Source organism: Ustilago hordei (assembly GCF_900519145.1).
Source record: "Ustilago hordei strain Uho2 genome assembly, contig: UHO2_contig_11, whole genome shotgun sequence".
NCBI classification, from domain to species: domain Eukaryota; kingdom Fungi; phylum Basidiomycota; class Ustilaginomycetes; order Ustilaginales; family Ustilaginaceae; genus Ustilago; species Ustilago hordei.
The window spans coordinates 15,425-40,543 of record NW_024545272.1 but is presented as its reverse complement, the minus strand read 5'-3'; the positions used below and the strand labels follow the sequence as shown (position 1 = coordinate 40,543).

General features: G+C 50.2%; 8 protein-coding genes across 8 annotated transcripts; 5 read left to right on the top strand and 3 right to left on the bottom strand.

The window, feature by feature from the left end:
• Positions 1-8,028: 8,028 nt before the first annotated feature.
• UHO2_04851 (uncharacterized protein) lies at positions 8,029-9,765 on the bottom strand (the record flags this gene model as incomplete). Its single annotated transcript, XM_041557382.1, has 1 exon — positions 8,029-9,765. The coding sequence occupies one exon, from the start codon at positions 9,763-9,765 to the stop codon at positions 8,029-8,031; it is 1,737 nt and encodes a 578-aa protein (XP_041413316.1).
• A 639-nt stretch (positions 9,766-10,404) lies between these two features.
• UHO2_04850 (related to VTC1 ### subunit of the vacuolar transporter chaperone complex) lies at positions 10,405-11,088 on the bottom strand (the record flags this gene model as incomplete). Its single annotated transcript, XM_041557381.1, has 1 exon — positions 10,405-11,088. One exon carries the CDS (start codon positions 11,086-11,088, stop codon positions 10,405-10,407), a length of 684 nt encoding a protein of 227 aa, XP_041413315.1.
• Positions 11,089-11,688: 600 nt separating this feature from the next.
• On the top strand, positions 11,689-13,093 carry UHO2_04849 (uncharacterized protein; the record flags this gene model as incomplete). The annotated part of the gene is made up of 2 exons (XM_041557380.1): positions 11,689-11,707; positions 11,790-13,093. 2 exons carry the CDS (start codon positions 11,689-11,691, stop codon positions 13,091-13,093), a joined length of 1,323 nt encoding a protein of 440 aa, XP_041413314.1.
• Positions 13,094-13,704: 611 nt separating this feature from the next.
• UHO2_04848 (uncharacterized protein) lies at positions 13,705-14,700 on the top strand (the record flags this gene model as incomplete). The annotated part of the gene is made up of 1 exon (XM_041557379.1): positions 13,705-14,700. One exon carries the CDS (start codon positions 13,705-13,707, stop codon positions 14,698-14,700), a length of 996 nt encoding a protein of 331 aa, XP_041413313.1.
• A 354-nt stretch (positions 14,701-15,054) lies between these two features.
• On the top strand, positions 15,055-16,110 carry UHO2_04847 (uncharacterized protein; the record flags this gene model as incomplete). Its single annotated transcript, XM_041557378.1, has 2 exons — positions 15,055-15,485; positions 15,519-16,110. 2 exons carry the CDS (start codon positions 15,055-15,057, stop codon positions 16,108-16,110), a joined length of 1,023 nt encoding a protein of 340 aa, XP_041413312.1.
• A 24-nt stretch (positions 16,111-16,134) lies between these two features.
• Positions 16,135-17,955, top strand: UHO2_04846 (uncharacterized protein; the record flags this gene model as incomplete). The annotated part of the gene is made up of 3 exons (XM_041557377.1): positions 16,135-16,626; positions 16,708-17,215; positions 17,291-17,955. The coding sequence occupies 3 exons, from the start codon at positions 16,135-16,137 to the stop codon at positions 17,953-17,955; spliced, it is 1,665 nt and encodes a 554-aa protein (XP_041413311.1).
• A 545-nt stretch (positions 17,956-18,500) lies between these two features.
• UHO2_04845 (uncharacterized protein) lies at positions 18,501-20,360 on the top strand (the record flags this gene model as incomplete). The annotated part of the gene is made up of 1 exon (XM_041557376.1): positions 18,501-20,360. One exon carries the CDS (start codon positions 18,501-18,503, stop codon positions 20,358-20,360), a length of 1,860 nt encoding a protein of 619 aa, XP_041413310.1.
• A 335-nt stretch (positions 20,361-20,695) lies between these two features.
• Positions 20,696-24,739, bottom strand: UHO2_04844 (uncharacterized protein; the record flags this gene model as incomplete). The annotated part of the gene is made up of 1 exon (XM_041557375.1): positions 20,696-24,739. The coding sequence occupies one exon, from the start codon at positions 24,737-24,739 to the stop codon at positions 20,696-20,698; it is 4,044 nt and encodes a 1,347-aa protein (XP_041413309.1).
• Positions 24,740-25,119: the final 380 nt, after the last annotated feature.

Here is a 25,119-nt window from a genome sequence, read left to right as displayed (position 1 = left end):
GTATTGTATGCTACTGTGTGCATAAACATATGCATATATATATCTGATGATCACTTCCAATCCCATGTTTATCCATGATGAGTCATTGCTCTTGGTCACCCCTGAGTTGTTATCCAATGCATGTCATCATGGCAATGCATGTGCATCCCACATGAATTTCCAACTGTGTGCAGCCTTTCCCATTAGACATTCATTTAGGTCTTGCTTGCGCTCCGCGGACCCCGTTATCCCGTTGTGGTGCCGACGCATCTTCAACTCAGGCACTCTTTTTACAGTCAGGTGTGTCTAATTGAGAAGACTTAAAATTGTGTAAGGAGGTAGCGACTAAGCTAAGAACATATATATGTATTCTCTGCACCTGACTGTGCTCACTTTGTCGAGTCATGCCCATGTGCCACATATCTTCTTTCATAAGCAGTGTCATATCAACATGTCCCCTCCATACCATGGTGTCAATCCTCATGCATAGGCTGCGTTAGCTCCCACCAGCCTCTCATCTTGCCTGTCCTCCTCATTGCCTGATGCCCTCCTGATTCCCCAATCCTGTGAGCTCCCATTTACTATATCATGCATTAGTGATGCCAGTGCCTCTTCAACTCCCCCCCTCAATGGCATATCCAACCCTATCATTCTTGATATCCTTGTCATGTTGAGTCCCTTGAGTGGCTTTGTGAGTATGTCAGCCACATTGTTGGCCATTCCAATGAACTCGATCGATATGTCACCATCTTGCACATGATCCCTAATGAAATAGTATCTGGTATTGATGTGTTTGAGTTTCCAGTGTTTGGCCGGATCCTTACTGACTTGTATACACCCTTGGCTATCAGTGTGTAGTGTCAGCTTGACTCTGAATACTCCTAGATCCCTAAGTAGGTATGAGAAGAAGAGTGCTTCTCTTGCTGCTTCAGAGGCTGCGACCAGTTCTGCTTCCACTGCTGATAGTGCCATGCATTTTTGTACATGTGATTTCCAACTAACCGGGCATCCATACACATATGTGATTGCTCTGGATGTACTCCTACATCCATTCATGGGGTCAGAAGCCCAATTTGCATTGGTATATGTAACCACCAGTTGGTCTGCATGACTCCTGTGCATTCCTTCTAAATTCAAATGGTAATCGCTTGTCTGATTCAGGTACTTCAACAAATGCATCACAGCACTCCAAGCATTGTCAATTGGTCCTGACATGTATTGTGCTAAGACTCCTACTGCAAATGAGATGTCTGGTCTCACTGTGTTGGATACCCACAAAAGTTGCCCCACTAGCTCTTCATATTGTTTGGACTGGTCTGGGTTGCATTTATTTCCTCCAGCAGTTCCTGCTACACTCTGCATTGGGATCCAGGTTTGTTTGCTTGTTCTTTCTAGCCACTTATTTACCATGCCTTTGATGTATGCAGTCAGGTCGAGTGTGATCTTGCCTTGTCTTCTCTCTCGGGTGATTTTGATTCCTAGGAATTCTCTTACAGGTCCATTGTCTTCTGTTCCCCACTTGTCCATGATCTCAGCTTTAGTGCAGTTGACCTCCCTTCTGCTAGGTGATGCGATCAGCATATCATCCACATATGCTGTGATGACCATGAGTTGGTTGCCTGCTCCCCTTGAGTAAAGGCATGGGGTGCTTGACATGCAGTGGAAGCCGATATTTTGGAGGTGGGTGTCCAGTTTGATGTTCCATTCCCAACCTGATTGCTTCAGACTGTAAAGCCCCTTTATGAGTTTCAATACCTTTCCTGGAGGTACCCTGGTTCCTACTGGTGGCTTTAGGTAGACATCATGATGCAGATTTGAATTGAGGTAAGCCTGTTTGACGTCGATGGAATCAACCTCCCAGTCCCATATGGCTGCGATGGCCAGCACTCCCCTTATCACCTGGATGGGTGCCACTGGTGCGAATATCTCTGTGTAGTCTAGGCCCTCTCTCTGGGTAAACCCCCATGCTACCAATCTTGCCTTGTATTTTGTGGGGACCAGGTTTGCATCAGTCTTGATCTTGAGCACCCATCATGTGTCGACTGCATTCATACCTTGTGGTAGATCAGTTGTTTCCCATGTTCCCATCGCTTCGAGTCCATCCAATTCCTTGCACATTGCCTCTTCCCAGAACCTCCTATCCTTTCCAGCCAGTGCCTCATGAACAGTTGGGTTCAGGCTGTCCTTTCCCTCCTTGACCTTGGCTACTGTTAGCCCAAAGTAACTCTTCTTTACCCAGGTCTCCAGGTTGTGCATGTTTCTAGCCAGCTTCCAGTTTGGCCATGGGCCTCTATCCTCTGGTGGCACTGGTGCATACTCTTCCCTCTCCTCCATCATTCTCCCTTCCTCCTTGAGGGCTAATTCCATGTCTATGTACTCTTCCAAAGGCTCTTGCTCTCTCTCATCAAATAGGTTCTCTTCTGTGTATCCCAGATCATCAAGTTCCTCTTCAATAGTTGGAACTGGTGGAGGTCAAATACTTATTGGTCACCATTCTGATTGGTCTGACCAACACTGTGTCTCCATGAATCTTGCTGAGTTGCTCCAGAAAATGTTCAGAGTGTAATCAGGGCTATAGAATAGCCATCCCTTTCTTTCCAAGCTGTACCCTATGAATATGGCTGCAACTGCTTGCTGGTCCAGCTTCTTGTTGTTTCATTTGGCTTTTGGAATGTTTACCCAAGCTAAACATCTGAATACACACATGAGGCAGATGAATCATTCCGGTGATCTATTGAACATGAGCTGGTATGGAAACTCTCCATCAATGTTGGGAGTAAGATTGATCTTGAATGCCACTGCTCGTATGGCATGCAGCCAAAATCTCTTTGGTAAACTCCTTTGCATCAGCAGTGTTTGCATCTTTTCACCCAGGCTCCTGTTCATCTGTTCTACTTGTCTGTTTTGCCTGCTGTTGTAACTGATGGTAGTCTGCCACTCTATGCCCTTTTCTAATAACCATTCTAATGCTTCGTTACTCTTCCATTCAGTTCCTTGATCAGATCGGATTGCTTTTAGCTTTCTGCCCATCTGTGTCTCTAGGAATGAAACTATTCTTTTGAGTTGCATGAATGTGTGGCTCTTTTGTAAGAGTGGTTGTGCATGCACATACTTGCTATGATTGTCAACCAGCACTAATGTGCATGTGTATTCTGTCACGTGGGATGAGTCTATGATCAGATCGATGTGAATAAGATCTAGGGGCCCCATGGCTGTTTTGCTGCTACCTCACCCCATCTGGGTGGCCGTACTTTTGGACCACATGCACTGCTCACATGTCAGAGCTGTATCTGGGTCCAATGCTGCTACAGGTTTGCCTTTCAATTTATCAGCAATTGCTCTGGACTTGTCTCAACCTGGGTGTCCTAGATGTTCATGCCAGAGCTGTCTTGTGGAGATCTTTGGTCTCCGGTCGGCCAGCTTGAACTCTTCATCAACTCCTTCAAACAGCAGTGTTGATGTAGTCATCGCACTTTGTCACCATGTGTCACCTCAGAACTTTAATAGTCCATGCTCACGATCTTTCGTTATTCTCAATAGCATACCATTTGCCAAGTGTATTTGTCCACCTGTCATGTCTAAAGTCACATGTGCTCCCTCATCCATCAGTGAGTTGGTTGACAACAGGTTAATATTGAGTCTTTTAACATACAACACATTTTGGAGATAAACATCTCCATATTCTGTTGCTATGTTGGTATCTCCCACAGCAGTTGCCTCCAGCACTTCGCTTCCAGTGGTATACACTCGCTTTCTGCAATTTCTTGGATGGATGAGCATGCTGTGGTCATTAACCATGTGGTAGCTTGCTCCCAAATCCAAGATCCAATGTGTGGTTCCTTCTGACTTTGGGAGCTGCTGCCAACTTGGGGTGAAAGAGCACCAGACCTCCTAGTTGGTCTTGGTGAGTGGAGAATTTTTGGGAATGACAATGGAAGCATTGCATTTGCTGGCACCATGCCCATAGCACTTGCATACCCAGCAATGAATCACCTTTGGTTTGATTGTGGTTTTCATGCTGCCCATGTCTGACTCAGTATCATCAGCCTGCTCTTCATTGCCCCCAGCAATTCTAGTGCATGCTTGGCATGGGTCCACTTTCTGACCAGGTACACTTTCCATTGCAGACTGGTGTGTAGTCAAAGCTGTTGCTAGAGCATCAAAGCTAACCTGATGAACTGTGGCAACTGTCTCCTTGTAGACTGGGTGTCAAATCGTGCACCTCTGGAGCATGGCATATAGTGCATCATTACTAAATGGGGCACCTAGGAGGCTAGTTTTGGTCTGCATAACCCTGATCTCTTGGATCAGCTTATGGGCATCAGCATGAAACATCTTTGCCTCATTGAGCTCGGTGAGTAATGCTATCTGTTGCGAGGTTCTAGTTGCTTCACTGGTAAGACTCCTTTCGATTTTCTTCCAAGCTTGATGGCAGGTCAGATGATTCTTACTGATGTCGAGTAGGAGGTAAAGGACGTTATACTCTCCTTCAGTGTCTAGGGTGCTTTGTGTCATGGGCCTGGATGCTCAAGAAGCAGGAGGGTCACTGGTTCATATGGAAGGAGCACAGGTATCGAAGACCTAGTCGATACCAGTAGAGAGCATGGTCGTAGTGCAGTCTCTATGGAGACCATGGACTCCTATGGACTCACATGCAAAGGAGAACCGAGCCACATGCGAGGAGGGCCAGGCACAGCCACAAGGAGGACCAAGCTCAAGGAGCAGGCACAGCCACAAAGAGGACCAAGCTCAAGGAGCAGGCACAGCCACAAAGAGGACCAAGCTCAGATGGTTACCACTCAGGGGCTCGAGAGACAAGAGTCATAGGACACTGGCAAGCAGGTCCTGAGGAAGAGGAGCAGTGTTGAGGGAGTCGACACCAGGTCATGAGGAGGAGGAGCAGTGTCGAAGGAGTCGACACCAGGTCATGAGGAGGAGGAGCAGTGTCGAAGGAGTCGACACCACTCAAGAGGCACAGGGGTGCCAAGCAGGAGAGGCCCCTGAGCAGTACTCGATGAAGAAGGTACTCTCTGGAGAGAGAGCAGGAGCAGCATCACTGGTGATGCTGTGAAGAGGTATATAACCATGCTTTCTCATCATCATAGGTCAAATGGATCCTCATCCACTCTACTCACCATAACTAGTTATCACTTCAGCATAAGTATATATTAGTTTCAGTCAGCATAGCAGCAATCTATCAAGGTTGCTCCTCATTGTAGTGTGTGTGTTGTATCACCACTACCTGATGTCCGAAGGCGCCCATAGCAGGTTAGCGGTCCAGATATAGATAGAACCGAAGGCAGTAGTCCACTGCGGTCCGGGGATCACTTCAAGCATCAAAGTCAACACACTGGACACTCGTGTTGACACCACCAACCTTATCACCAACACCTTCAACCTCATTATCATCAACACTCACCAACCTTATCACCAACATCATCAACCTCATCATCATCAACACTCACACCAGATCTTTGTCATGGGCCTGGATGCTCAAGAAGCAGGAGGGTCATGGGTTCATATGGAAGGAGCACAGGTATCGAAGATCTAGTCGAGATCAGTAGAGAGCAGGGTCGTAGTGCAGTCTCCATGGAGACCATGGACTCCTATGGACTCATATGCAAAGGAGGGCCAAGCACAGCCACGAGGAGGACCAAGCTCAAGGAGCAGGCACAGCCACGAAGAGGACCAAGCTCAAGGAGTATGCAGATGGTTACCACTCAGGGGCTCGAGAGACAAGAGCCAAAGGAACTGTCACTGATCAAAGGAGAAGGAGCAGTGTCAAAGGAGTCGACACCAGGTCATGAGGAGGAGGAGCAGTGTCGAAGGAGTTGACACCAGGTCATGAGGAGGAGGAGCAGTGTCGAAGGAGTCGACACAACTCAAGAGGCACAGGGGTGCCAAGCAGGAGAGGCCCCTGAGCAGTACTCGATGAAGAAGGTACTCTCTGGAGAGAGAGCAGGAGCAGCATCGCTGGCGATGCTGAGTAGAGGTATATAACCATGCCTTCTCATCATCATAGGTCGAGTGGATCCTCATCCACTCTACTCACCATACAACTAGTCAATACTTTAGAAACACAAGTACTCATTAGTTACAGTCAGCATAGCAGCAATCTATCAAGGTTGCTCCTCATCGTAGTGTGTGTGTTGTATCACCACTACCTGACGTCCGAAGGCGCCCATAGCAGGTTAGCGGTCCGGATATAGATAGAACCGAAGGCAGTAGTCCACTGCGGTCCGGGGAGCAATCTATCAAGGTTGCTCCTCATCGTAGTGTGTGTGTTGTATCACCACTACCTGACATCCGAAGGCGCCCATAGCAGGTTAGCAGTCCGGATATAGATAGAACCGAAGGCAGTAGTCCACTGCGGTCTGGGGAGCAATCTATCAAGGTTGCTCCTCATCGTAGTGTGTGTGTTGTATCACCACTACCTGACGTCCGAAGGCGCCCATAGCAGGTTAGCAGTCCAGATATAGATAGAACCGAAGGCAGTAGTCCACTGTGGTCCGGGGATCACTTCAAGCATCAAGTCAACACACTGGACACTTGTGTTGATGCCACCAACCTTATCACCAACACCATCAACCTCATTATCATCAACATCACCAATCTCATCACCAACACCATCAACCTCATCATCATCAACACTCACACCAGACCTTGGTGTCATCATAACATTGATATTGATCGTGCCGAGCTACCCCTGAACGGAGTGTCCACAGAGGTCAGCCGAAACCTACGATAGTATATACCACGAACGCCACCAGCTGTCACTGCACAGTTTGATAGTCACCGAGTATCTCGACAGACCGACCTGGGTTTCAGGCGCGAGACCCCTGACACTTTGTAGGACACCCACTAGGGCATTATCAAAGGTTTTATTCCATTTCAGGTGGTCTTTGTCATACGTGCCCTTTAGATGTCATGTGGCATGGGGAACTACTTGTAGGTTGGCCTTGATGAGTGTGCTCCAACTATAATAGTTGCATGATGTGAGCTTGGGAACCATCTCCAAGATTTTGGCCAAGGTGCGGTAATCATATTGGTTGTCATCATCGTCTGATTCTGATCCTCCTTCATCCTCATTGTCAAAATACTTGGTCTCATTACTGTTGGTGGCCTCTTCGTTGATTTGTACTCATTGTGGCATTTTACCTTTTCTTGTCCTCCTGGCTGCTTCACCCAAGCTGGCTTGGCAGTCATTGTCTCCTGCCATATCTGAATGTCATGGGTTCGAGCCCCATGTTGGGAGCCAGTTGAAATTAGATACACCACTCTAGAGGCCACAGTCAGGTGCTCTTTTTACAGTCAGGTGTGTCTAATTGAGAAGACTTAAAATTGTGTAAGGAGGTAGCGACTAAGCTAAGAACATATATATGTATTCTCTGCACCTGACTGTGCTCACTTTGTTGAGTCATGCCCATGTGCCATGTATCTTCTTTCATAAGTGTTGTCATATCAACATGTCCCCTCCATACCATGGTGTCAATCCTCATGCATAGGCTGTGTTAGCTCCCACCAGCCTCTCATCTTGCCTGTCCTCCTCATTGCCCAATGCCCTCCTGATTCCCCAATCCTGTGAGCTCCCATTTACTATATCATGCATTAGCGATGCTGGTGCCTCTTCAACTGTGTCTGTGCAACTGAGATAGTAGGGTAAGGTGTTAGATTCCGCACCCTAACATCCTTCGCTCAACCCTCTCCGACAGACACTTTTAAGTATTGAAAATGACGATCCAATATGATGATGTTGGTTGACGTAAGCAGATACAAAAGGGATCGGACGATGGACGATCTGATCGGAGATCATAGATCGGGTACAATCTAGTCCCGATCATTGTCAGACCTCGTCATCAAGTAGGATGGGAGGTGCCACCCACTTTGTATATATATCAAGAGAAAATAAGCTGTTGAAGACACTCATAAGCTGTTGTTGAAGACACTCATAAGCTGTTGTTGAAGACACTCAGCTTGCTGCACAAGACCCGAAGCTCTTGTGGACATGTGTATTGGATTGCAAGTTAGATTGTGTATAGTGTCGCTGGCTCAACCAAGCGGACACCGCCTTCGATTATGTCCATACTCCTTGCAATTGCTACACCTAGCCGAACCTTTTCCTGAACTTGGTGGTAGCTGTTGTTGCTCCTGCCCTATCACCTGCCCCAATGGTGTCTGCGGAGGCAGAGTCCCGACTAGGCCTGCTGTAGCTCTCAGCGGCGACCCAACTGCATTGACCTGCGTTGTAGTCGGTGCGTTTCTGCCATTCAACCCTCTCGCCAAGGCGGCAATGCCTCCCTGAGTGCTCGCCGATGTATCTGCAAGCATGGGCGAGATAGGATGAAGCAATGTTCCATTTGCTCCGACCTTTCTCTTCTTCCTTGCTGACTTGTCCAGACGGGACTCGGCGCGTGCTAACATGGTCTCGAGCTCTTTGTCCATGATCGCGCGCGAAGAGGCGTCAGACTTGTCGTAAAGACCCAAAAGATTGAGCATCTGTCGCTCGAAGGATGGTTTGGGGCCTGGTGAAGTTGCGACAGCGCCGTTAGAGGTGGGAGCAGAGGATGCGAGGACAAGATCCGAGTCAAGATCAAGGCTTGGTGGACCATTGGCTGGTGTAGGTGTGCTCATAGCGGGAAGACCGAGATGCTGGTGCGCAGACGGACGAGCTGCATTGACAAGGAGGTTGTTGTTGTTGGCCGATGGTTTCCTCGTCTCTTGCTGCTGCTGTGCTGGTGTCTGCTGTTGCTCACGACCATGCCCTGCTTGCTGTCCTGCAGCACCATTCCGGCTCGGTGAACCATGACCACCATTAGCATTGCTTACCCTGCTCTTATTACCTCCGCTCCCACTGCCACTCGCACTGCCACTCGCACTGCCACTTGCGATGGACAGAGGCGTCGGCGTCGCAGTCAGATTGGCCGCCTGAGCAACTGCATTGGCAGCAGCATTGCCACCCTGCGGTGTACACGGCGACTCGTGTGCCTTGCGCTGATTCTTTATCCTCCTCACCTGGCTTGGCAGATTCTCCCTATCGGTTTCCATCTGATGCTTGTGTCTCCCCTCCAAAATCCTTAACTCCATCTTGCCCGTCTTCCAGTTCTTTGTGCATTGAACACGGAAAGGGCATCCGATCTTGAGCGAACCACGCTTGCGTCTTTCCTTCTCCTTTGGGATTCGACGTTTCTTGGTGTTAGGAGTGCCATCTGAGTTGAGCGTTTCTGGGAAGCCGCCGCGATAGCAGGACCAGCAGATACGTGTTTGGTTGTTAGCAGACCATTGGATGCGAATGTCAAAACCTTGCGAGAGGGCATAGGTGTGCATGTAGTTGGAGGCGCTTTCGAGATTGTCAAAGTCAAGCTCGAGGGGCATGGATGGAGGAGCTATCAAGCCATCAGCATCCGGAACACCGGGAGGCGCAGTGGCTGTTGGCTGCTGATGATGATGATGATGATGATGCTGATGATGCTGTTGTTGTTGTTGTTGTTGTTGTTGTTGTTGTTGTTGTTGTTGTTGTTGTTGCTGTTGCTGTTGTTGTTGTTGCTGTTGTTGTTGTTGTTGTGTTTGTTGTTGTGATTGTTGCTGTGGTTGTGATTGTTGCTGCTGAGGCTGCGGTGTGCTGTTGTTGGGAGTTGGAGCGATGGGGAATGAGTGGGAAGAGATGCTGCTGTTCAAGAGCGAAGGGTTGGCACCTGGGGAAGCGTTTGCGCTGTGATTGTGAGCATAGCTCATCTGGGACAAGCCTGGGTTGAGGAAGTTTGGGTGGTGCGAAGGATGATAGGACATGGTGGGCAGAGGTAGCGCAGAGGTGGGAAAGCAGCTTGGATGATGCGGTGCACCATGGATGGGAGGTGCGCAGGGTGTACAAAGGGTGATGACGGGGGTAAGGATAGGATCGCAAAGGAACAAGGATCTTGTCAAGATGACAGCCGTGGACCCTGAAACGAGGCACCTTGTAGAATTCGCAAGAGCACACTGCAATCCCATAGGCTATCCTTGACTCGAGATGAGCAAGCACAGCTGACACAAAAGCTCCAAATCGCAATGTGGGCGGGACCATGGGATGCCAACGCACAAGCCTCGCAAAGCAGAGACAGAAGCTCAGCTCAAAACAGCCTCTCTCCTGGTGGGACGCCAAATAAGGTTTGCAGTGAGCCATCCGCCGAGATGAAGTGGCAAGAGAGCCAACCAGTTCGACAAGGGAGAGACAGAGACAGAGACAGAGACAGAGACAGAGACAGACACTGCTCAGGTGGGACAGTGGCGAGTACAAGCTGGATGGAATGTGATGCGAATATGTTGGTTGGTATTAGAATGCAACTGGCCTCAACGAGTAGGCAGCCATCGACTCTGCCTTGGTCCGGATGAGGAGGGACAGGCGATGAGGGCAAGGATTGCGTCGGTATAGCAAGGAAGCATGGTCGACTATGCATGACTCTCGTAATCGTGCTGCTTAACACGGATGATAAAGTTGAGCAGCACGGCAAGGAACAAAGCAGCGCAAACGAGTGGTGGACCGATCAGGTCGTCAAAGTTACCGGGATGCTTTGTCTTGATCAACGTCAGCCTCCTCTGATAGTTGTACAGACCCCAGAGCAGCGTCAAGACTGCAATACCAGCGTAGACAGCACCAAACGCTTTGATGGATCCCGAGGAGAGATAGCCGTTCTTCTGTCCTCCACCAGCATGTTGACCATTGTCATCCTTGAAAAAGGTATCCGAGTTGAACAGCGCTAGAGCGAATGAACCAATGAGGACGGAGAGACGAAGCCAAGAGATCCAAGTGCGTTCGTTGGCGAACCAGACTTTGGCCTCCACCTTGCTCTGCGAGACGAGCTTGTTGGGTTTGCGAATCCGAGGTCGGCAAGAGTCGGAACGAGAAGAGGAAGAAGCGACGGCTCCGTAGGTGTTGCAACCGGAAGGTGCGTTTGGGTCGTTGCTAGCGTTGTTCTGGTTTAGCAGAGGTTCGCGTTCAGCATATTGAGCATCCGAGTTGCCGCCAAAGACGCTGTGCAGGGCGATGATCGAGCGACGATAGGCGTAGGCGAGAGTGCCTTGTTGCCCAGGATCCGATAACGAGTTGGCTGCTTGAACGGATTGTGCCGACATGGTCCGAAGATGGAAATAGTGGTGGTGGTGTTGATGATGGTGTTGATGATGGTGTTGATGATGGTGTTGATGATGGTAGATGGTGGAAGGCAGAGATAAGACTAAGAATGGCTCCTTCCTGATTTCTAACGAATTCGCACGACAAGACCTCATCACCGATCTCCACATTTTGGAAGGGTTGAAATGCCCGATCGATCGATCGTTTGTAGTGTTTGTTTTTTGTTTTTTGTTTTGTTTTTTGGCTTTTCTCGGCCGTGTTGAAGCTTTTCGAGTGTTGGATTTTTTTTTTCCTTTTCTTCTTTTGCTTGGAAAGTGCGACTCACTTGATCCTTCTCGTCATCCACACAACCATCATCCACACATCCATCATCCCCCACTCCCATCATTCCCACACCCATCATCTTCCGTCTTCCTCTTCCGTCTCGACATCCGACACCTATCGCCCTCTCCTTCCGATCTCCTTCCGATCTCCCTCCGATCTCCTTCCTTTCATAGTTCATCTTCTCCTACTACCTGGCATCCTTCTCACCTTCTTCGCAACCCGCACCCGACCCTTTTTTTTGTTCTTTTTTGTTCTTTTTCTTTTCATCCTTGGTCAAAATGGCCGCTCCCATTGCTGGTAAGTCTCACTTTCGTTTCACTGAAGCAGAGAACTGCTGCTGACGACTTTGACTCTTGCTTCCTGTACTTGCTCTTGCCAGAGAACAAGCCCGAGGCCACCTCTCCCGCTCCCGCTGCTTCTTCCCCCGCCGCTGGCGACGATGCCAACAACAACCTTTCCGCCGCTGAGCTCGATCCCGACGCTACCCTCCTCGTCCGTGCCCTCGTTTCCACCAAGGAAGCTGGTATCATCATCGGCAAAGGTGGTGCTAACGTCGCCGAGCTCCGTGAACAGACCGGTGTCAAGGCTGGTGTCTCCAAGGTCGTCCCTGGTGTTCACGACCGTGTTCTCTCTGTCACCGGTACCCTGGTCGGTATCTCTGACGCTTTCGCTCTCATCGCCAAGACCATCCTTGAGAACCCTCTCAACGCTCCCGTTCAAGCTGATGGTACTCCTGCCCAGGCTGCTGCTCAGACCAGCTCCGTTCGTCTTCTCATCTCCCACAACCTCATGGGCACTGTCATCGGTCGTCAGGGTTTGAAGATCAAGCACATTCAGGATCTTTCCGGCGCCCGCATGGTCGCGAGCAAGGAAATGCTCCCTCAGTCCACCGAGAGGGTTGTTGAGGTTCAGGGTAGTGTCGACGCTATCCGTGTTGCTGTTCACCAGATCGCAAGATGTTTGGCCGAGGACTGCGATCGTAGCCAGAACGTTGTGCTTTACCAGCCCGGTCAGGGCCATGGTCCTGGTATCTTGGCTGCTGGTGGAATGGGTGGATTGCAGCAGCAAGGTTCTCGTCGTCAAGGTGGTCCCGCTTATCTCGCTGGTGCCATCAACAGCCTCAACCTTGGCAACAACTCCAACTCCAACCAGCCCTCTTCCACCAACAACCGACGTGAATCCAACTCCAACGGTGCCGCCGCCGCCAACAACAACAACAACAACAACAATAACAACAACAACAATAACAACAATAATACTTCTCGTCGCCTCGACCCCAACGCAGTCGTCACCCCCGGTGGTGGATTGGTTGCAGGTGCAACCGCCAACTCTGCCACTGCTGGTGAACCTAATGCCTCGGCTCCTCCTCTTGTCGACGCTGCCAACCTGCGCACCCAGAACATCAGCATTCCTTCGGACATGGTCGGTTGCATTATCGGTAAAGGTGGTAGCAAGATCACCGAGATCCGTCGTTTGAGCGGAAGCAGGATCAGCATCGCCAAGGTACCTCATGACGAGACCGGAGAAAGGATGTTCACTATTCAGGGAACTCCCGAGGCCAACGAGAAGGCTTTGTTCTTGCTCTACAACCAGCTGGAGACCGAAAAGGAACGTCGTCAGAAGCAGACCTCCACCGTTAACCCTGACGAGGATACCCAGGCTGCTGCTGCTTCCACTGCCTAAAGCGTGGACTCTTGCTTTTTTCCTTCTCATCTCATCATTTCAACAATACCAAAAAGGGCGCTGATGATGATACATTGTCATTGTTGCTCAAACGTTTAGTTGTCCTTTCCATCATCGCTTGCAAACAGTCGCCCCATTGAGATCGCAATCATAACACGCAAAACAACTGTTTCTTTCGCAAATCCTTCCAGATTGTCTGTGTCGATATTCTGTTGCAGTCTATCAGTTGAAGATGCGTCGGCATCTCAAGCAAGATGAACATGTTACGGCCGAGACATTGAGACACGGGAGGCTCACGTAAGCGAGAAGTACAATGAGGTATGTAATTGTTGTCATGGTGACAGCACAGTGGCACCCGGTATCATAGCAACACAGGAGTACAAATGAAGAGACACATCCTGCCTCGGATAGGACCAGAGCAGTGAATGGAGTATATATATGTGTTTGTCATTCAGTCTCACACCATGAAAACTAAGCATTACATAGAACATACGACTGTGGTAAAGGGAGTCTGATTGTGACCCCGATAACGCCGTATATTAATTGTTATCTTCAATTGATTAAGAGTCTGAAGAAGCTATCACCGAGCTAACCGAAACTCGCCGACAACCATGGTAGAAGACACCGAAACGAGGACCAAAGGAAGCAGAAAAGGCAAGAACACCCAGGTTCGGGTCGACAATAATGCCACGAGTGAGAACGAGCCGGAGGCCATCAACGATGAAGCCGACGAAGACACCGATTCCGACTCTGACTTTGATGATGGCAACAAGCGATATAACTTTCGCACCCTAGCAAAGCTCCTCGAACCCGTGCCAAAGCTCACATCACGAAACTATCATAGCTGGAGCGCTCATGTGAAATCTTTCCTCCGATCTGTGCCTCATGCGATGAAACATCTCGAGGGAACGTACAACAAGAAACACCCGAAATGGAGCCGCTCCCTCGACGATGCTTTAATCAACGCCCTGCGTGGAACAATCGACACTACCGGAGAACACAATGTAAATTACCTCGTTCTAGATGTAATCAAGGAGTACCTTACTTTCAACCAAGTATGGAGAAAGATCGAAAACGGTCTCACGAATGAAGCCACCAAGATGTCTCACAGACTTGCGCTTATCTCGCAACTCAACGATACAAAGATGTTTAACTCGGATGCCAGAAAGCTAATTCAAGAGATCCGGTCCATACAAACTGAAAGCAGCCTCCTCGGCAAACCATTCACCGATGATACATTGTTCTCGGCTCTGCAGAAATGCACGATCTGGCATCCGGTGTACAAGGAGACGGTTGCCACCGTCCATCAAATCGATTTCAACGCCCTTGCCACCGCACTAAGCATCCGGCAGACCGCTGTCGAGAGCGTCCCCGCACAAAGGATCGACCCTCGACAAGCCAGTGCTAGAACCGCCGGCAACGACGATCAAAACGAACGGGCTGGAGAGACCGAAGCCGAAGCCGACAACAGCCACGCGAGCTCAAGGAACGCAAGCAAATCACGCCGAATCCGATGCTGGATCTGCAAGCGACCGGGACATGGTATCAGTCAATGCGACGCCTTGGTTACCATTCCCAAGGACTCCCCCCTCGCTGAACCTAAATAGGAAGCGTGGTGCTCCCTCACCCTCCCAATGAAATGGCAGGACCCCTTGAACACAAAAGAAACAGCTCATTGGATCTTGGACTCGGGGGCGAGTTACCATATGGTGAATGACTACAGCATGCTCATCCACCCGAGAACTTGCTGAAAGCGGATAATTACTGCCGGAAGTGAGGTCTTGGAAGCGGCAGCTATAGGAGATGCAAGCATATCAACAGATTACGGGGAAATCTCTCTGCAAAATGTATTGTATGTAAAGCACCTTAATGTTAACCTTCTGTCAACAAATTCATTAATGGATGAAGGAGCACGAGTGATATTGGACACAACCGGCGGCCAAATTTTTCTAACAAACAGCATGACACTTAAGATTGCAAAGAATTGCGAGCAAGGACTTCTGGAGTTCCGAGGCGACACATGGCAAGAAAGCACGATGGCCACATCAGCACCATTGTTTGAAGGTGTTGATGAGGAGTTCGAGCATATTGAGAATGAGCCGAAAGTTTCAAAGCAACAACTATGGCATGAGCATCTTGGGCACCCAGGAAGAGATAAAGCTAAGGCGATCACAAGCAAGTTAAAGGATAAGCATACCATGAAATTGGATCCAAACACTGCTCTGACATGTGAGCAGTGCATACGATCCAAGAGCACAAGCGCTCAGATGGGGAAAGGTAGCAGCGAAAGAGCCGTAGGGCCCCTGGATCTTATCCACGTCGATCTAATAATAGACTCATCCCACGTGATGGAGTACACATGCACGTTGGTGCTGGTCGATGATCATAGCAAGTATGTGTATGCACAGCCATTGACATGAAAGAGTCATGCCTTTATGCAACTTAAAAGGATTATTTCGTTCCTGGAGACACAGACGGATCGGAAGCTAAAAGCGATCCGATCCGATCAAGGAACGGAATGGAAAAGCAATGATGCATTAGAATGGTCGTTAGAAAAGGGCATAGAGTGGCAAACCACTGTAGGGTACAACAGCAAACAAAATGGATGGGTAGAAAGAATGAACAGGACCCTTGGAGAGAAGATGAGAACGTTGCTAATGCAGAGGAGACTACCAAAGAAGTTCTGGCCATATGCAATCAGAGCTGCAGCATTCAAAATAAACCTCACTCCGAGCATTGATAATGAATTCCCTTATCAAGCGATGTTTGGCAAGTCGCCGGAACGAGCTTTAAAGCTCCTACGAGTGTTTGGTTGTCTGGCATGGGTAAACGTACCCAAAGTTAAACGGGACAACAAGAAACTGGACCAGCGAGCCGTCGCATCCATTTTCTTAGGGTACAGTCTAGAGAGGAAGGGCTGGCTCTTCTACAGCCCGGACTACAATCCGAACATCTTCTGGAGCAACTCAGCAAAATTCATGGAATCAAAGTGCTGGTCAGACAGAACAGAGTGGTGACCAGTTGACACAAAGGCACCCCCAATGATGATGACAGAGGAGAATTTCGAAGATCTAGGATACAACAAAGAAAATATATTCGACGAAACAGATGAAGAGCCACTACGAGAATACATGGATATGGAGACAGACTCAGAAGAAAGATTAAGCGAAGGAACAGTGGAGGTGATGGAACAAGGACCAATCGCCGAAACTCAGATTGACAGCGAATTCTATGGACTCATAGCGATGCGACCGGAACGGAGAAAGAACCTGGACCCAACCATACATGAAGCAATGAGTGGAAAGGACAGAAAGCACTGGGAGGAGGCCATGCGAAAGGAGCTGGATGGATTGGAGGCGATGGGCACATGGGAGATAGTCGACCTCCCAAAGGGTGCAAATACCGTCGACACACGTTGGGTACTCAAGATCAAAACCGATGCAAACCTTGTGCCGACAAAGTTCAAAGCCTGGCTCGTGGCACGAGGTTTCACTCAACGCGAGGGCATCGACTATACAGAGGTCTTCGCACCAGTAGCACCCATCCAATCCATTTGAGGGGTGATCGCTGTCGCAGCAGTACGAAATTGGGAAATGGATTCTATTGATGTAAAGCAAGCGTACCTGAACTCCACTATACACCATGATGTATACCTCAAGCCCCCAGTAGGAATCGAAATACCACCCAGAAAAGTGTTGAAGGTAGTGAAAGGACTGTACAGTCTGAAACAATCGGGCCGAGAATGGAACATTGAGTTAGACTCACATCTCCAGACGATCGGATTCCATTGCATGCCGAGCGCACCATGCCTATACTCAAGAGGGACAGGCGACAAGATCACGATCATCACAGCATACGTGGACGACATGCTAATAACATCACCCAGTCATGATGAAGTAGACCATGCAAAGCGAGAGATCATGGACAAATGGGAGACACAAGACAATGGAAGGGTCAAAGAATTTCTGGGTATCAAGATCACACATGATAGAAGATGGAGGAGGATATCTCTGGGTCTAACGGCATACATCAAGGAAATGGTGAACAAATGGTTAGGAGGAGCAAACGAGAAATCTTGGGTACCCATGCTGAGTGTAGCGAACGTTGCTGGAGGCGAGCGATGTGAACCTCAGCGAGCAAAGAAGTATCAAGAATTGGTCAGCCAACTATTATGGGTCTCCAACACAGCCTGACCAGATATTGCCTTTGCTGTCGGCGTATTGGTGCGATATATGTCGATCCCAATCGACAGTGCATGGAAGGCAGCCATCCATGTGGTAAAGTACCTGAACCAAACGAATGAATATCAGTTGCACCTAGGAGGGGAGACAAACGAGCACTCGGATACACTGGTAACGACGTATACCGACGCAAACTGGGCATCCGACCCCACAAATGGACGAAGAAGCACCTCGGGGTCGATAACATATGTATATGGGTGTCCAGTGAGTTGGAAATCACATGTTCAGAAGTGTGTGGCATTGTCGGCAGTCGAAGCAGAGTTTGTCGCCGCTTCCGAAGTGGTGCGAGAAACCTTATTCTTCTCATATTTGCTCCGGGATTTGGAGACCACAGACGTTCGGCCCGTACTATACACAGATAGCCAGGGGTGCATACAGGTGAGTAAAGATCCAGCCAAACATTGGAAGTTAAAGCACATCGACACACGGTATCATTTCGTTTGCGATCACGTGCAAGAGGGCGATGTGGAAATCAAATATGTCGGAATGGCAAACAACATTGCAGATGTCTTGACAAAACCCTTACAGGGTCTTAACACCTCACGATTGGCTAGGATGATAGGACTGGAGATCCCGCCGAAGGGGGGAGTTGAAGATGCATCGGCATCTCAAGCAAGATGAACATGTTACGGCCGAGACATTGAGACACGGGAGGCTCACATAAGCGAGAAGTACAATGAGGTATGTAATTGTTGTCATGGTGACAGCACAGTGGCACCCGGTATCATAGCAACACAGGAGTACAAATGAAGAGACACATCCTGCCTCGGATAGGACCAGAGCAGTGAATGGAGTATATATATGTGTTTGTCATTCAGTCTCACACCATGAAAACTAAGCATTACATAGAACATACGACTGTGGTAAAGGGAGTCTGATTGTGACCCCGATAACGCCGTATATTAATTGTTATCTTCAATTCTATCTCCATCCTTGGCTCTGTCAAGTAGTCCAAACAGTTCAGAGTGCCTCTTCTAGGACACCAGAAGGACACCAGAAGGAAGCATCAGCATATCTCGAACCGGCTCGGATCTCGGGCCAGCAAGTAGCGCAGGTGGAGACCTATTCGTTCCACACCGTCTCCCCAACATCCTTGCCTCGACCTTGCTGACATCCCTCACAAGCTTTCCTTCTCCTCAACTGAAGCTGTCGATCTGGTGTCAAAGATGCGCTTAATACTAGCCCCAACAGCGACCACCACACCGCTTCGCTCTCTCATTCGTTCATCTGCACGGATACACCTTCCACCACCACAGCAGCAGCAGCGAAGCATACAAACTTCATCGCCCTCCGCTTACCAGCACCTTCTGTATCTGGGCAACATTCTCGGCTATCAATCCATCGACCGACTCTCACTCTTGCCTCGCGCCTGGTTAGATAGCGCCGGTGTAAGTTCCGACGTTGACCACGGGCTTAAATGGACTTCTGTCTCCTCTTCCCCTTCGCACACACTCCTCTCTTACACGCTTGTCGCAAATCCGCTTGATCGTTCCAAGAGACCTAGACAGGCATCGGAAGAGCTTTCCTCCTCCCATTCTACCCCTTTTACCCCTGCTTTCGAAGAGCAAGGAGAGGCGGAGGCGGTTGTACTCGAACAAGACCGAGAAAGAAAAGAAAAGGTAGGGCTGAGTAAAGTTTTTGGTATAGGTCGAAACACCCATGCGCAGTTAGGGCTGGGCTTTGCTTCTCAGGAAGCAACGAGAGGCATGCTTACCGGAAGCTTGCAAGGTAGTGGTGGCGTGCAAAAGGTCGTTGCTGGGAGCGGCTTTAGTTTTGTTGTCACCTCTGCAGATACAGGATCGATGGTCTATGGCTTTGGCAATGACACCCTTGGTCAACTTGGCTCTTGCGCTCCCCAAGCTACCATTTCAGGTAGTGATGATCCTTATGATATATCCACGCGCCTACCAGGATCTCATGTGGCCCAGTTGCGGCTTCTACCCCTGCCCAAGCGGATATCCATGGACAGCTCCGAGCATACCGCATTCCATGAGGGACGACAAGGATCAAGTCCATGGAGAGTCATTGATTTGGCTGCAGGTATAGACCACTCCCTTCTCCTGCTCGAACGAGAACTCAACGGCTTCCGCATCCAATCCCTCCTCACCACCGGCCTCAACACAGACGGACAACTAGGTTCAACCCCTCCTTCCAAATCCTCTTCCCTACCTATCCATCCTCTCATCACTCGACATTTCACCCCGGTCCCACTGCCACTAGAACCCATCCCCACCGCCATCAACACAGACGCAGGGCAGATAACAGCAGTCGTTGCACATGCAGACACATCCTATGCTCTCACCCGAAGTGGCGAGCTATGGGTATGGGGCAATAGCGAATATGGACAAAGTTTTGCTGGCGTACACGATCGGCTACCCATCCCAATGCACCTTGCCAACCCCTTACCGGCAGCATACTCTGAATACGACCTTTCTTCAGATTCAGGTGCAAGGATTAAGAAGCTTGTAGCTGGCGGTAGTTACGCTGCCATATTAGACAACAATGGTCGCGTTTGGGTCTGCGGCTTCCTTCCTTCGACTCGCTCTGAGCATCGACCGCCGAAAGAGAAGGAAGAGTGGGGCAAGTTGAGATTGGTAGAAGGTTTCCCCGAGAATATCGTGGTTGAGGATCTGTATTCAGGTTTGGAATACTTGGTTGCGATAACAAGAGATGCTGAGGCTCAAGTGGCCGTTTGGATATGGGGCATCCCTCCACGTTCTATTTGCTCCTTACCCATCGCTACTCCAACTAAAGTGCCATTCACTGTGCCTAGCACTCCAAGGGAGAAGTATCTCGACAAAAACCGCACTGTTGGAGCTCAAATGCAGAAAGAAAGCAAGGAGAAAGGAAAGAAAACATCAGAAAAGCCCAACGCTACAATGAGCGTCGAGCATGTAGCCTGTACAAGAGACCATCTCTTGCTGCTCTTGCAAGATGGCCTTTCCCACAAAGGTCTCGCAGAAGAGAATGTCTGGGCGGAAAGCATCGGTCCACCCCAAGCCAAGCCGACTGATGTTGCACTATAGAAAGGAACGCATAGACACCAAGTCTCATGCTCACAACCACTCTGGATTTGAACATCAACACTCGAGCTCAGTGTGGCGAAGAAACACATCTGAACAGTTGGCATTCCGAGGTGTCTCGCTCTCCTTCTTCTGCTCAAAAGGAGGTGCATCACAGACTTGTCTCGTCTTGCAGCGCACACCTCTGACAAGTCCTAAGTCTTGTTGATCTCACGCCACAGTTCTCGAAAGGTAGGCCCAAGGGAATTGTCATTTCAATTCACAAATCATTCAACAGGAACACTAGATCCACCTTCCCTCAACGCCTCTCCTCCCTTCTGTACTCCTACCCACGCCTTCTAATGCCAGTGACCACCCTCAGTATCACTAGAACCAATCGTAATGGGCTCGTTATCGTTATCCCCCCAAATCCTACTCCTTCTAACTTCTCCCTCACAATCACTTTGACTCGGTTGATTGTGAAGATAGTCCGACGGAGCATCATCGTAGTCCTCCTCAGCAAAATTTGAACGAGCAAAAGTGAACGAAGAGTTGACGACTCTACATGGTTCGTTGTGTAGTTGCGCATCCCTTACCGCTTGCCATCCACCTGCAGCTGAGCTTGCTGTCCGACGGGGAGCGGCTCGAGTTGGAGTATCAGCTTCGCTTGGTGGGGGTCGTTTAGACTGCGTCACGCTCGTTCTCAGCTGGCTTTGAGAGCGTGGCGGCTTGGTAGGTGTGCTGTCAGGAGTGCTGAACATGGATCTCGACTGGCATGGCGTGAGTGGAGAGGTTTTCTTTGCAGTCGGAGTGACCGTGGTACTCTGACTCTCGCTTGGTTTGATCGAAATTTCGGCGTGAGGAAGGGTGATGCCGGTGGGTGTTGTAGTGGCGCTCTTCTTGGTCTTCCGCGGAGGGGTGACAGGAGCCGTAGTAGCATTAGGCATGCTCGTCTCACCCTGTTTCTCCGTCTGAACTTGCTGCTGCTGGTGATATTTAGCACCAACTTTGCTACCCCCGTTCTTGCTCTTCCTCCACCACTTCGCACCCCTGCCATTGGCTGCTCGTTCCATCTCCAACTGTTCCCTTACCACCTCGAGCTTCTCCACCACCTCACTGATTTTTGTCGCTCTACTTCGCAGCTCTCCAATCCACTCGACCCTTTCGCGTCTAGGCTTGTCTGCTTCATAGAAGTATCGTTTGTAGAGCTCCTCCTCGCCAAGATCGGCTCGAATTGTACCAGGGAGAGAGTTGCGAAGGTAAGCTCGAACATCTTGCACCAAGCTAACAGGGATTCGTTGGGCTTCTCGTGCCACAAGGAGGGCGAAGAAGTTGAAATCGGCTCGAAGCTCAGCCATCAACTGCAAAGCAGCGTAAACCGAAGGGTTGATGACCGCAAGAAAAGGCGAGAGCAGAGCGAGCTTATTATTGACGTTTTCTGAAGGCTGAGCAGGTGCATTGGAGGCGGATTTTGGTGTCCGTTTGCGAGCTGCTGCGGCGGCAGTAGGAGTAGGAGTGGACGAGAGAATGTGTTCGTCATCGTATTCGCAGCTGCCTACTTCGGGGGAGCGAGGATTGTGCTCGCATGCTTCTTTTGCTTCCGCCGCCAATTGAGCTTTGCTTTTTCTCTTTGGAGTGCGATGAACCTCTGCAAATGTATCCCGAGCATCGGCATCAGGCTCGGCTGTAGATCCTCCAAGTTTGCTACCACCACCCCCACAGGTCTGTCTTCCGCCGCTGCTGGAGCCAGCTGATCCTTTGTCCAAGGCTTTGTCAGGGACCAGACCAATCTTGATCGCAGAGTCAACCATTCTACTAGCTTCAGGAACAAACTTCTTGTCACCCATATCGAACCTAGTTTTGGTCAACAGGCTCATGCGAATCTTCATAAAGAGGGCAACCTCGTGGTCCATCCATGTTCCGTATTCGGTGCGTGGTGTGAAATCAGCCCCTTCGCCGTGCTCCGTGGCACTGTCAACGCGGTTGGTACCACCATGTCCATCGGGTGGGTGAACAGCCACTCTAGCCGACAACCTCTGCATCTCGCTAGTCAACTCGCTTTGAACATAATTGTCGGTGATGGCGAGAATGTCGATGCACAGCTGCGGATATTTGACTCGCATGTTCTTAGGGATCGCGTTCTTCACCAGGTGAGCAAGACGAGCCCTGCAGAGACCAGTGTACTTCTGCACGAAGGCTTGAAACTTCTCTTGCAACGTACCGTGGTTGCGCTGAAGCTGATTGGCAAACTCGATGAAGAAGTTGCATGTGGAATCGCCATAGAGCGCTTCAATCAGGTCGTCCACCGTGATTGGCTTTTTTCGGAGTTGCTGCGGCTTTCCAACTGCTGGTGTTGGAGTTTTGGGCATTTGACCGCTCGGTCTCATGCCATAATCGGCCTTGTGGACATCGAAGGCGAATACCATTTCGACGTCGTCCAGATATCCACTCGCATCTTCCTCGAGCTGGTGAGGCTCTTCGACATCAACGTAGCGGAAGCTAGGCTTGTTCGAGACCTCAGCGGCAAGTTCACGTTCGAATGACCACACTGTCGGCTTGTACATGTTGACGAGGCTCCTGTCCCCAATCTCGCGTGCGGTAAAGGGGAGGTAGACGGGAGCAATGAGCTTCAGCTCTCGCGCAAGGTAAGGCACTAACTCCTGGATGACAGCCATTTTGGAAAAGTAAAGATGCTTGGTGATGGCTTCCAGCGTTTTGACCAGCTCCATGATCGTGTCGAACCCTTCCACGCCTCCAGTGTGCGACATGCCTTGACCGAAGCGGTGTCCGTTGGCTGCTCTTCCGGGCAGAGGCGAGAAGTCTCTGCCGCCGGGGAAAGGGACTCGAGATCGATGAAAGGAGCTGGCAAAACGACTATTGGCTGAACCATTGTCGACGTTGTCGGAAGCAGTGGCGTTGGCGTGTTCGGCGATGAGCTCGTCCTTGAGGGCGATGATGGATGCAATGGTATTGGGCAGAGCGGTGTAGATCTGCTGGAGCAAGAGATGGCTAAGATGCTGGTAGAGGTTGTCCAAGCCGCATCGCATCTGCACAAAGTCCTCGTTGCCGTTCTCGCCGGTAACGTCGAGCATTTTTGTGGTCTCAAGCCAAGGTCCAGGAGCAGGATCGCTTGCGAAGAACAAGTTGTCCTCGATCTCGCGAATGTTGCAACGGTCTTCGTGCTGGGCAGGGCAGCGAACAACATGCCAGCCGTGCTTAAGGAAGTGCTTGCTGTTCGAGCCTGAACTTACGGTGCTGTTGTTGTTGCTGTTCATTCCGCCGGGAGATGACTCGTTGATCATCTTTGCCCATTGACGTTCAGCACCCGAGGGCATGCGATCGGGCATGGTCAAGACACCAACAGTGCGTTCTCCATTCGGATCAATGCTCTTGACGAGGGAGAAGGCGTTCTGGTGACGGATGTCCATGGCAAGAGAAGCCGTAAGAACAATGACCGTGTTGGACTCAGAGATGTCGCGCAAGATCATGTTGCGGATTGCATTGATCTCAAAAGCGCTGCCTTCCGAGATGAGACCAGGCAGATCGGTGAAGCACAAAGGCTCGGCGCCTGGTGCACGGATGGAAAGACTGAGACGTGCTCCAACGGGGAAGAACGTCGGCAGAGGTGAGTCCGGGTCGTCTTCAGCGTCTTCGAGCTGAGCCAGCGACATGTGCTGATAAGGCGAGGCAGGAATGAGATACTTGTCGGTAGGCTTGGGAGAAGACATGAAGGAAGTGGGTAGGTTGCGCAGATCCCGAACGGCGAGTGTGGCCCGTCTGAGTCGATCTGCGACAAGAGCAGGGTCGTTGATAGGCTCGCCGAATCTGATGATGCCGCCAGGGCAGGACTCACAAGCAGGGGGAAGGTCGTTCTTGGACGTGGGTAGGACGATGGAGACGAGTGCTGACCACCCTTCGCCTTCCTCGGCAGGTGTGGTTCCGGTGATGGTAATGTCGAGCGGGCCGCGAGTACAGGTTCCTTGCGATCGTGGAAGAGTGACCCCGGCGAGACACTCAACTAGAGAGCTTTTACCTGTGCTCTGGCCTCCGACAAGCACCAACTTTGGAATTCGGATGACATCTTTGCCAGTTTGTCTGAGATCTCGCTTTGCTCGTCCGCCACCACCGAAAGCTGCTTGAACGCCTGTCACAGAAGCTGGTCGTCCTCCTCCTCCGCCTCGGCCTCCTCGAGCTGCACTGGGCGTAGACGCACGATGACCTTGAGCTTCAAGTGCCGAGGGTAGTGCCGAGTGATGGGGTGGTAGGCCCGGCGCGGACAGAGGAGTCGCGAGAGCTTCGACTTGTTGACACAGAAATGTAAGGTGTCGGATGACGGCGCCGTAATCGGCTGCCCTTGGCCGGTCATGAGGAGGGTGGCATGCTGTTGACTGAATCGCATCCATCGCGTCATCTGCTTCATGCGAAGGCTGTCTGCATTGGCACGGTTGTGAATCATAATGAAAAGTGATGGAGCGACGATTGTCAGTATTGTGTCAGCATTGGCATGATCATTCGGAAGTAGAGGATGATGAGTTTGGAGTGTAACTTACGAAACCAGAAGAGGGGCAAAGTCTTGGCTAAGTCGTGGCTAAACCAATGTTGCGATTGGGAGTTAAGTCGCAATCGAGATCCGATGTGGTGCGAGAGAAGGAAAGAAAGAGGAGGAGTAAAAGCGGGAAGTGACGAAGTTGAGTTCTTATAGAAAAGTCACACCAAATCCATTGTCACGAGCAAGCGAGGAGAAAGGATGTGTGACACAATGTGCTGGATGAGAAGTTGAGTG